Raw genomic sequence first — 13,159 nt, forward strand, 5'->3', positions numbered from 1 at the left:
TTGTCTGACCTGAGTCTTAGATCAGGAACCCTATAGTTAATCCCCTCCAAAATACCAGGAGCAATGATCAAACCATTCAAGAGCTTGAACATGAATGAAGCATCATTCAATAATCTCATATCGACTAGCCTCGGAAGTTGAAAAATCCTACGAGCATACGTGTAGTCGTGATTTTCAATAACAATTCTTTTTTTGTTGGCCAAAAACCGAATGAACCTATTCTGAACAGACTTCAAGCGTCGAACATTGCAGTCGTATCTCGAGTTCCATATGATTGATGCGAATTTCAATCATGAGGAGATAAATACATGGTTGAGTATGAAGTTAGTCTCATTCTTTTGGAAAGCTTTTCCATGCCTAAGCACAAAGCCAAGCATTCTGGAGCATGTGACGACGTTACCAATGTGAGCATCAAAGATTAGTTTGGAGTCGAGCGCTATTCCCAAGTCTCTGATAATACTTGATTCCTTCAACTGTTGGCTGTCAAGTGTGTACTGGAGGGACTTTTTGTTGGTGTTTCTAATATACGAAATTTTCAAACATTTATCCAAATGAAGAAACAAGCAATTATTCTTACAATATTGGGCAAATCTATCCAGATCACACTGGATATTCAGACAGTCCTCGAGGGATCGAATCACCATGAACAGCTCAAAATCGCCAGCAAAAAGTAGGAACTTAGAATACCTAAAGCATTTCCTGTGTTGTTAACATAAATTAGAAAGAGTAAGGGGCCGAGATGAGAAACTATATTCATTATTATGAATATATGGAGAATTCTCCCCCGATTTCAATTCCCCTATTCGCGAAGTCACTCTTTAGAGAGAATGCATTACAAAAATTACAAAATAGCACTTAAATACTGACAGAAAGTACCCTAAATTACAACAATGCACCACGGTTAAACTAACCGGAAATTTCCAGTAAAATTTCATGGATACAAATGTCAACTACACATGGAAATTACTGCCAAAACTACGATAATATTCAAAAGAACATGCAAGAAATTCCAAGTAAATACAGAAAATTCCTATAAAAGCTCATGTTATAAGCTTCAAATACAATTAACTAGTACTGTAATCAGGGCCGTCGAGAGCTTCGGCGGGCCCCGGTACAAACCAAAAATACGGGCCCCCCGATGGTGTTACTTAACCGTATAATCGGTATAATAAGATTAGGATATATGCCTTCTGAAATCAAAATCATTGAACATTGTAATTTTTTAAATGTAGAAGAAATTAGGGAAGGAAAAATAAAAGTTTATCATATTTTTTCTTACATGGACTTTATACTGCTTTATGCAAGTAAAATTATTGGAATTAGAACCTTCCAGAAACATGAATTGGCTTACTAAGTATATACTATAAAGAGTTGAGAAACACAGCTGCACTAAATACTGAAAAAATTAGGTAAAAATTACTTCGAAGACCGCTACAAAAAACACGAATCATTTTATGTGAGCCTTTCGGCATTTTGGCAGTAGCAAAATTTGCTATAATTTTAGAAAAATCGCATCTTCTAGCTACTCTTGACTCGATCGATAATAAGCCTAGAGCACTCAATCGTCCCTGAGTCATGGTAGATCTAAGAACATTTTTAATTTTTGAAAGGTGGCTGAAAGACCTTTCAGCTTGGGCTACAGTCACAGGCAAAGTGCAAAATATTCTTAAGGATATCACAATATTTGGAAACAAGGTATCCAATTTTAATTTGTGAATTTCATTCAGAAGATTTAGTGGGGTAAGATCATTCATTTGAAAAGTAGCAGAAAAGATAACCTTGAGGTGCTTGATCTCTTCTGTTAATTTACAATCAGTATCTAAGTGGTACTGAATTTGGAGATTAGTGGCCCTCTCTTCAATGTCTGCATCTTCTAAGTGTAAAAATTTCCATAAGACACTGAACATATGCACAATATTTTTAATTGCTTGGAATCTTGTAGAAATATTCAAAATAACAGCATCTAGAATTGAATAAAATACATTTATTCTGAAGTAATCCTCCCCACTAAGTTCTAATGAAAAATCCTGTTCTGAATTCGTTTCGTCAAAAAATTGCTTTCTTTTGCGTTTCCTCTTCTCGGACGTAGGCATTTCGGTTGACATTTCTAAATTTTTTGCTACTTCTCTACATTCATTCAATATTTTCGACCAACTATTTCTTATAATATTAAGATCTTCCAGCAAAGACTTCAAATTTTCGGTTCCAATGTCCAAAGTTATGGATTCCGTTTGAAGAATAACACTTCTATAGTTGATAGCTGTAAGTACTTTCAGCCACGTTGAAGCCATTAAGAGACATTCAAATGATCCCAAATATGATAAAATACCATTCAATTCAACTCGCACTTCTGATGTCAAATTGAGCTCAAATACCTCTAGAATTGCATCCTTTATTCCGGGCAACTTGTTGTAGACCGGTTTGACACTTTCTACTCTAGCTGACCAGCGAGTTGTAGAAAGAGAATGCAGGGATACATCTATTTTATTTTTTAAAATCTCCCACCTGGAAGGACTAGCACTAAATATATTGTACAGCTTTTGGATTATTCCAAAAAATGTAACAGCCTGGGGACAACATTCTGCTGCATGGACACCACATAAGTTCAAACTATGACAAGCACAAGGAGACCATATGGCAAGGGTATTGAGGGCCAGGATCCTTGCCTGCACGCCTTTATATTGTCCGCTCATGTTGCTTCCATTGTCATATCCTTGTCCACGGCAATCTTCTATGCTAATATTGCGCTTTTTCAAATTTTCTAAAATCATGTTTGCTATATCTTCCCCAGTTTTTTTATTACAGTTGATGAATTCTAAAAATCTTTCAAACACTTGGTATTTGCCATCTTCATTCAGCCAGACATAACGTAATATAAACGTTGTTTGTTCGTCATGAGAACTATCAGGGGTAGCATCGACGATTAAAGAAAAATATTTCGCCAGCTTTCTCTCGTTTAAAATTTTTTCCATAACATGTTCAGCACAAAGTGAAATGAATTCATTTTGAATTTCGGCTGAGAGATAGTGTACTTGCATACGTTTCTTAGTTTCTTGAGAATCTTTAACAGCATCTAGATGCTCTGCTAATATGGTATCATGATTTGCTAGCAACTCCAATATACCAAGAAAATTGCCATTGTTTGGATTACCAATCAAACTAGATGATCCTCTTAATGCTAGTCCTCTTTCAGATAAAAATAGAATCACTTGAAGAAATCTTTGCAATAGTTCTTTCCACTTCTCTTTCTCTTTTTCTAAAGATTTCAATACTAAGTTATCGATATTCTTTTTATTGAAAATATTTTGTTCTATACCCCGCCACTCTAGGTATGATGATCGATGACCGATACTATTTTCATGTTCAGGAATTCTGTTATACAATTTTCTGTAGAAATTTGTAGGACTCCAACCATATTCAGTTACAAACCGAGAAGAATGTTGTGACCTTGTTGCTTTATTGAATAACCTACAGGGAAAACAGAACAGTGCTTGCCTCGAGGAACTCCAAGTTAGCCAGTCTCTTGATACAACCTCCCCATTTTTCATGTTTAAATTTAATAGATATTTGGGAAATGGCATTCCGTTGCTATCAGGAGGAAGTTGTGATGGAATGGGTTCAGGTCCTTTTCTCACAGCTTCTTCAATAATGACGGGAGTAACGTTTCTCAAATTTCCTATATCGAAGTGTACTCCACTATCGATATTCATATTTATATCTTGATTGCTATCAACTTTAACTGCGTTTGAAATGATTCCACTTCGTAGGAGATCATCGTTTTGCCCAACAGAACTACTGGAAATGGGGCTTGAAGGTGAAGGTACAGGACCAGGCGATGATATATTGGAGGTTTCTGAAACTTCATCACAGGTTTCATTCACTTTTGAAATGCCTGGAGTTACTTTTGAGGTAGTAAACCCAAGGTTTTCAAGAGTTTTTCTTCCTTTTCTCATGTGCTCCAACTTCTGCTGTTGCTCTTTACGTTTTTGGGAGCCAGATTTATGATGATAACTCATCTATTAAAATAAATTGATATTTATTAGACAACCATCTTCGTTTTCGGTGAGTTTATTTAACTGAAAAGGCGCTTTTCACATTTCATTCAGTTCCACATTTTAAAATTAGTAGGACACTTTGGTTTGTTTAAGTAATACATACTATACTGCAAACAGCATGAAAAACAACCATCTCATAATGAATTTTTTTGGCAAAATCAAATAAATGTAGAGCATGAAGTGTGAAGTAGTACGAGATCCGGCTGCAGAATTACTGCACTCATCGGTTTTCTGCTAGGGGAAGAAAAAAAAAGAAGCTTGTATTTTCTATTTTTTTCCGGAACAAAATCCGTTCCCTTGTTTTTTTCAATGAAATATCGTCTATATCACAGATTTCAAGTATATATCAGTATCAAAATACAAATTTTTGCATCCTCATCTGAATGAACGCCCCCGGATTTTCGATCAAAAAACGCTGCATAGGGCCCAAAAATGGACAAAAAAATTTGGTTTCGACCAATGCGGTTGTAAAATTTTTGCTGAATACACTGATTCTATTCTCACTGGGAATAACTGAAGACCCCAGTATCAGAATTCAGATTTTCCACCTGTGCGCGACATAATTTCACCGTTTCCAGACTTTTGAACCATCCGGTATATTCTCCTTATTATAAATAAACATAAAAATTTGGTTTTCAGCAAGAAACCGAAGAGCGCAATAATACTACAGTACTACAGACGGATTTTGGACTAAAGCTAAAGGTAATGAAAATGGTATTAAAGGTATCAGCTTCAAAGATTTCTATGTGTACGGAAATATGACGTTCATTTGCACGCGTCAAAGTATAAAGTTCTGACGTTCATTGAAACAAACTCACCCGTTTTATGTATGCTTTATGCTTTTGCTGAATACTGATGTGTCTTACCTTCATTCAGATTATTCCAAACAACGTACTTCACAAAACACACTAACGATAATCCAATATCCAATCAATATGATTATGAACTCGGAGAAATATTCACTAATAGAATAGCAAGCAACGAATTCGGTTGACAACAATGACAATGAACATCGATCAGGTCAGGGATTCCCCGAAAATTCAGGAAACGAAACGATCTACGTTGAATTGACGATAGGGGCGGGAACGTGACCAGAGCGTAGAGCTGAAGCGGGGCAATACTTTAGGCAATGTTGTACTGATTTATGTATTCAAGATTGCCTATGTAGGCTATCTAATAGCATGGACAATCTTGAATGTTTACATTGTTGTTTTATAAGATTGAAAGGAATCACACAATCTTCATCAGTTCCATTTTTTTTATGTAATTATAAATATCAATGAAAAAATTCTTGTTGCTGGAGCTCGAGCCCGGGCCCCCCATGAGCCCGGGCCCCGGTAATTTGTACCGGCTGTACCGCCCTCTCGTCGGGCCTGACTGTAATATATAAACGATAGTTCTTTAATTCAACCGAAAATTCCTGTTGAATCGATACTACAGTTGCGTTATAAGTAAAAAAAATTCCTGTTTCAGTTTGGAATTCATTACTGGAAATTCTCGTAGATACTGAAGTTTGAAGCTTGCAATACAACTATCTAGTTTGTTTATTAAACAGGAAATTCCTGTTAAATCGAATATAACGCTCCTGTCATGCATATTCCGGTTTTTGTCACATTATTATTATAAGGTGCCTATTTCGTTTGTTTGTCATCTTGGGTTGAGTTATGCGGTACTGATGATCCCTAACAAGGGTGAAACTGGTATATCGCTACTCTCCCTTGATGACATACATTTTCCTTGGGTTACTTCCGATTATGATTCCTACGTAATATCGTGACAATGTTTATGTTGATGGCATTTTTGCTGATACATTAACCAGATAGATAATTAATATCGTATGATATTATTACATACTTGAAATTGTACTTCTTTTTCTTTTTTTTTGTATTTTCTTCATTCATTACCAAGTATCAGCCATTTTATTTATTTACTTTATTATTTTCCTGTTGAAATGACTAACTAACTGAAAATCGCCGAATTCCTGTTGTTCATCCTGGTAAATTCCTTTGAGTGTAAGATCGACAACCATATATAACCTAAAAACCTTTCCCGGTGATCTCACCTCAGTAATATATCCATAAAACCGAAATTGAACACTCAATTACGCCCGAAATGAGGTGATAATGACTTTCCTCCATCACTTACACGTATTGCTTCCTGAAAACGCTCCCTGTAACTTATTAACTCCGACCGTCTCGCTTTCCCATGCCGAACGAGCCTACCAGCGCGAGTGTTTCCGAGAAATACGACCCGAGAAGTCTGAAATTCATCGTAAACCCGGTCATCGGTTACCGTTCCCGCATAATCAAGTAGCCCGCGTGCGAGTGTGAGAAAATAATTTGCAAATTTTATGAAGCGATCACGTAGGCCGAGGAGGCGCGTGACAGTATTTCCAGAGGACGTCGAAGGACGCGCGAACGCGAGAAACGACCGTTTTTCGACGTTTTCGAGCGATTTTTTCGGTTTTCAAGGGTGCGAAACGAGACGCGAGGCGCATTTTCGATAGATTTATGGTGGTGTTTTCGCAATTCGGTTCGGACGATGTGGAAATCGCTTGTCGGTCGTGGGAAAGTAGTTTCGATTCGATTCTGCTCTGGATATCAATGAAGTTGGGACAATTAAGAGTTTTGGGGTATCGTGCTGAAGTTAGGCGGATATTTTGTATGTGTAGGTACCTATATACATATTGTATGTATTGTATGATTGATTCGAGGAATTTCTCTACTGAATACGGTTCTTAAGCTTTTTAAGCCTACAATTAGAAGTCTACTACAGAATGTAATAACAATCTCGGAAGAACAACAGGGATTTAGAAGAAAAAGGAGCACAACTGATGCCATCTTTATTGTCCGACAGCTGGTAGAAAAATCCATTGAATTCGATAATCTAAGTATATATAAAACCGCTTGCACATTTACGTCAAACTTTAAACGTAAAATCACAGCCCAAACGGGACCATCTAGAGCAAAAATGACAAGAATAAGACCCCCCTCAAAATCGTCTGGAGATCCCGGGAAAAATCCCAAACCTTCGATTCTCCTCGCGGTTTTCGAGTATACGGGGTGTTTCGGATCATTTTGACATTTCAAGTCCCATATTTCTGTGGTATCTGTGGACAATTTGACTGTCAGTGTCATGTTAATAATAAATATTCCATTTCGATATATGAAAGTTCTTGAAAAAGTTTGCAGTTTCCAAAATTGTTATTCAATATTTAAATAAATGCCGACAGATAAAATGCAAAGTCTACGGCGAATCAAAAATTCGATAGATATTTGTCAAAATTTGGAAATGAACATTTATATCATCGAATGCATTTTCCTCAATTCAGGTTTGTTTGAAGGGTTTGTATTATTTGGAATTAATTGGATGAATGTTACTTTATTTCAGGAATTTTTCGTTTATTTTCCACAATCTATAAAACTACATTTCCTTTCGTGAGAATTTGAATTTATTGCGACAGAAGATGGAACTACCAAAGAGAACAGAAGCTTCATTCATCAATTCAGTCTTGGATTGGAGTAAAAGTTATGCTACTATGAAACAGTATTAAACAGATAGAAAAACTCCTTATAGATAATTCACAATTGGCTTTATTACTGGAAAAAAAGAGCCAAGTTAGTCAGATAACAGTCAAAAGTTTCCATGAGTTTTTTGAATATCTAAAATATACACTTTTACGACAGAGGAGTGCAAAAATATAAGTCAAATCTTTCATACTAATAATTTCAACTATATATACCCTGTTTCACCAAGATAAGATATTGTAGGTAATTGCTTATGAGGTAACATAGGCCATGGGTATTTGAAAGGCAAGTCTATTCATTATGTCTCTTTTTAGTTGGTTTATTATAGCTATACTGAATATTTCTAAAAATAACATTCACTTTAGATGTGAATTAATTAAATTTGGACTTATGCATCATATCATATATGACTATGAAATTGAGAAAGACATATTCTTCTAAATTCCATTATAAGTCTTTCGAATAGTACTTTGAAGATATTGATTTCAATGACGTATGGAATATATCAGTTGAAATACTAGTCAAAATGTTACGACAGAAATAAATTTTGAAGGATCATTCAGTATATGAAGAATTTTAACATGGCAGTCACTTTCGAAATTGGTATCAATTTTCCAGCAATTCAATGAAGGTATAAAGTACTTTAAAAAGCAACTATTTATTGAAAATTTCCATGTCATGAATGAATGATCAAATTTGTATAAAAATGTTGATACCTACCTATTTGTTCACTAAAGTTTCCAATCTTTTAATCGTTATAGGAATAGGTGCTATATGGCCATTTCAAAAATGCTATCCTACTGATTTATTCATTGCTTTTCATTTTGGTAAGAATTAAATTATTCATTGATTCAGATCCAAAGTTAACATTTGAAAAAATCAAGTAAATGTATTTATCGAACCCACTAATATGGGTCAATAGTATTGGCCGATACAATTTTAGTACCGATTTCAAATACTCAGTTCCTTTTGACTGAAGTAAAAATTTAACAATGATCTTTGTATCTTGAAATGAGTTTTGCACTTTTCCAGTGTTCAACAATGAGATAATTATTAAATTGACTCAAGAAATTAACAGAGTATGCTATATCAGGACTAGTTAATACTGCTGAAGATATAAATAAACCTATTAATTTCTTATATGGTTCATCATTACAACTCTCTTTTGTTGAATCAAAATTCAATTTAGTTTTCACATGTTCACAATCAGACATGTTGAATTATTGCAATACATATTTGAAGAATATAATCGATAGCTTTACTACCTTTTCCATAATTTCTAGTAATATTCATCCCTAATCATTTTTTAGCTTCCCCTAATTTCTTTATCATAAAATTTTCTATCAGAAAATTCATTCAGAATTAACATTAGTTAAAACAAAAAAGTCATCCATGTACAATGCAACAATAGTAAGCCAGTTATTTTTTGATTTATGTAAATACTATGATCAATTGTTGATCTTTTGAAACTTTTATCTATCAAAATTTTATTTACTATATAGGACATAAATTGCCCTGTTTAATTCACTTCTGAGTAAAACCCAGAGCCACAAGTCTCGTTCTATAACATAGCATCAATACAATCTTCAGATACTAAAAAACTCCTTAGTTCGTCAGGAATTTCCAATAGGTCCTTCAAATTGTTGCAATTATATTGTATTTCTTCACAAAATATGGAATAGAAGAATAATTTGCTGCTCAACTGAAAAATGTATTGATAAACCTTGGAAATGAGGGACTTCTTATAACCTGATTTCTCAGATATGGGTATCCGAAAGGTAGATCTATTATTCATTCTGCCTCTTTTCAGTTTGTTTATTACAGCTATACTGAATATTCCTGAAACAAGAATCTCACTGTAGGTCTTTTCATAGATCTTATCGAACGATTATGTAAATTCAATATTTGTCAAAACTGAAAATAAACATTGAATGCAATTTCTTTATTTCAGGTAGTATTTCTATTAATGAGTCAATTGAATAAATGTAACTTCATTTTAGGGCCCACAAGTAAATATCCAATGGAATGATAGCCCTTAAAATATATCTATTATTCATTTTGAATTGACTTACAAGAATATCAATATTTTCATCGGCAAGACATAAAACGACAAATTTTCTTTCAAAGTTGAAATTCAGAGAAAAATATGCTAATAATTGTCTATTGTAACTATTAAATAAACAAAAAAAAGGACCATAAAAAGGATTACAACTTAACTAACAAACATAAACTTTTTTTGTCAATTTTTCCCACCCAATCATCAATTAAATTTGGACTTATGCATCATACATGTCTCTAGAAAGAAGAAATGTGCTAATTTAAAATCTTAATGTTGGGATTATATTATTATTCAATATTCTCTAAAAATTTGTTACAAACCTATAAGCATGAATAACTTTCTTGAAAGACTGACGCTCACCTTTTTATTATTCATTTCTCCCAAATTCTTCAAAGAAAGAAATTGCCATTTCTGGAAAAATGAGATCTGAGAATTTGGTTGATATCGGTTTATTCATTATTAAAGAATACAATATACGATTTATATTTCAACAAAATTTTAAGACATGCGTGTGACTGACAATTATGATCATAGAGAAATCTTTGTTTATGGTTATGACTGCGTTCGGCAAATCCACACTAGGGATGGGCAAAGGTCAGAAAACTATCGATATCTATATATTGTATCGATATTTTCTGACACTATCGAAATGTATCGGAATATGTGAGAGTAAAATATCGATATATATCACTGTGATATTTTGGTGTGAGAAAATTCTGTTGATTTGAATAAAGTTTTTCTATCATAGAGGATAATAATAAGATTCAGTAGTTTGCTTCCATTTTTATGGAGTATTTTGTCCTCCTGAACATTTATAGGGACATTGATGTTGACGAGGACGCTGTGATTACAAGGTTTTCAAAGGGTTAAAAGTTTTAAAGACCAAATTAGATTTTGTGATGTAGTTGCCAATTGTCTTCTTTTTTTCTTATTAAACAATGTAATTTTTTTTAAATTTCTACCTGAATGGTTAAAACCCTGATAAGTAAATAATGGTATTATAATACAACAAATACATAAGGGTACAACTTTCTTTGCGAAATTCGAGGCTTTATTGTAAAAAACTGGTTATACATTTATAATTCAAAGTATTGCCCATCGCTGGTCACTACTTTCTCCCATCTTTCGGACAGCGTACGAATTGAAAAAACTGGTCATCTTTTGAAGCGATCCACGAATCGATTCAAGTTTTTACTTCTTCATAAGATCGGAAGTGTTGGTCAGCCAGGCCGTGTGCTATTAATTGAAACAAGTGATAGTCCGTGGGAGCAACGTCTGGAGAATACGTCGGGTAGGGTTGTGGGGTAGGAATTCCCATTTTAACGTTTCCAAGTATATCTTGACTACTTTCGCAACATGGGGTCGAGCATTGTCATGCAGTAAAATCAATTCATCTTCTCTCTCGTTGTATTGCGACGGTTTGTTTTTCAATGCTCGGTACAAACGCATTAATTGCGTTCGATAACGATCGCCTGTGATTCTTTCAGTCATAATACACTACGCCGAGCTGGTCCCACCAAATACTGAGCATGACCTTAGAACCGTGAATATTCGGTTTGGCCGTCGATGTGGAAGCATTGTCAGGATATCCTCATGATTTTATGCGCTTGGGATTATCGTAATGAATCCATTTTTCGTCTCCAGTCCCAATCCGATGCAGAAACCCCTTCCGTCTTTGTCTTGCAAGCAGCTGTTCACAAGTAAATAAACGTCGTTCAAACACCTCGCGGCTTTAACTCGTACCGCACCCAATTTCCTTGTTTCTGAGTCATTCCTATGACTTTCAGGCGTTTTGAAATGGCTTTTAGTGACACTCCTATTGATCCTACAATTATTGTTGAGTTTGACATGAGTCTTGATCAATTATTGCCTCCAATTCTGCATCTTCAAAAAACTTCTCTCTTTCACCGCGATGCTGGTCTTCGACATCAAAATCACCATTCTTGAAGCGTTGAAACCACTCATCTATTTCTTTATTTATTTAATCAAACGGAACAAGCCATTTTACTGATGTACCAGAAAATAACTAAACCTAAACATAAACAATATCGTTGGTACGTTCTTCCACCAATATCGTTCTGACTATATATTTTAGTAGAAAATTGAAACCTCCCGCAAATGACGAGAATTTGGCTCGTAAGCTAACATGGTTGATCGTGAATAACTTTATGATGCAGACACAAATCGACTAACATGTCAATGGCGTTATGTTCACAAATACCTAAACTTATTGTATGACATCTACGATATATTTATTTCTACTACCACTTACCGTTACAGCCATCTATTGCAAAACGGCGGACGCAAAGTTGTACGCCTTATATAAATATTGATATGAATATCTAAATATAAATATTTTTGAGAGGTAAGGCTTGATATCGGTATAATCTGGGATTTGGTCCCATAGAAATACTCGAAGCTCATAACGGCAAACCCCCTCAAAATTTAAGGCTAGGACCGCCCTTGATTTGTCGTCATGAAAAGTTATTTGCATCAAATATGTTCATGTGAGCAAGGGCCAAACGGTATGTTCTAGGAAAAAAAATCATATAGAATTCCACCCTAGAATCAGCATAGTATACCGAGTGAATCGTCTGAAATCAGCTAACGATACAAGGTTTCCGAAAAAAATCTTTTATTTTCTAGAGGGATACCCAGTGAAGGATCTACCGGCATAGTGACGGGGTCCAAGGGGCGGAGCCCCTTCGGCGAGCAGAGCGAGTCCCTTATATATGTGCTTCGTCGACTAAGGCACTTGACCGGGTACAAAGAAATGATGTACTGAAAATATTGAACGAACACCATGTTCCAGACATTCTAATCAAACTCGTCTACGATATATATCGTAATACTTCAACTACAATTAAAATTAGCGATGGACCCACAGAACCTATCACCTTGGTATTCGCCAAGGAAATTCACTATGCCCCTTTCTGTTCAGTCTGATAATGGACCGCCAGATATATATTTTGAAGGTGAAGTGACTGGTATGCTCCGAGATGGCGCTATAGGCTGTATGAGCCGACTTACATCGACCCCGGGGTCGTCGCATTGCAATACAGTCACTTCTCAACGATATGTGATAAGGTATGTCTTAGGCAGAGATCGCTGGATAGCCTAACTGATGAGTCCACCAGCGATCTCGGGACGAAACACAATACCCCCGGAAGAGGGCGCACACAAATCTTGGCTCGAGAAAGACTCGTCTCAAAGTAAAAATAGGGATACCGTTTTGAAAGCCATAATATAGCAAACAATGTTTTTGCTTTGCCTACGATGTGCTCTCTCTGGCGGATAGTGGGGATGATCTGCATAGGCTATTGCACTTCTTCAATATTGTCAGCAAACAACACAACATGAAGATATCTAGTGACAAAACTAAAAGCATGGTAATAAGTAAAGAACCGGTTCGATGCAAACTAGAACTGGAAGGCGCCATTATTCATCAGAAAATGAGCCTCAAATATCTGGGAGTGGAAATCACCAGCTACAGAGATGCAGATGTCCAACAACAAGCT

General features: G+C 35.4%; 1 protein-coding gene across 1 annotated transcript; it reads right to left on the reverse strand.

Annotated features, from left to right (window-relative positions):
- Positions 1–1,573: 1,573 nt before the first annotated feature.
- LOC123675476 (zinc finger MYM-type protein 1-like) lies at positions 1,574–4,016 on the reverse strand. Its single transcript, XM_045610835.1, has 2 exons — positions 1,779–4,016; positions 1,574–1,636 (listed from the first exon to the last, which is right to left on the reverse strand). Exons 1-2 carry the CDS (start codon positions 4,014–4,016, stop codon positions 1,574–1,576), a joined length of 2,301 nt encoding a protein of 766 aa, XP_045466791.1.
- Positions 4,017–13,159: the final 9,143 nt, after the last annotated feature.

The sequence above is a fragment of the Harmonia axyridis genome, chromosome 3 (assembly GCF_914767665.1).
Source record: "Harmonia axyridis chromosome 3, icHarAxyr1.1, whole genome shotgun sequence".
NCBI lineage: Eukaryota > Metazoa > Arthropoda > Insecta > Coleoptera > Coccinellidae > Harmonia > Harmonia axyridis.

Excerpts from the sequence above, each read along its gene's own strand:
- LOC123675476 (XM_045610835.1), bottom strand. The coding sequence starts at position 4,016 with ATGAGTTATCATCATAAATCTGGCTCCCAAAAACGTAAAGAGCAACAG. Across the intron at positions 1,637-1,778 it reads AAGAGATCAAGCACCTCAAG|CCCAAGCTGAAAGGTCTTTC; the intron begins GTTATCTTTTCT and ends CTGTGACTGTAG.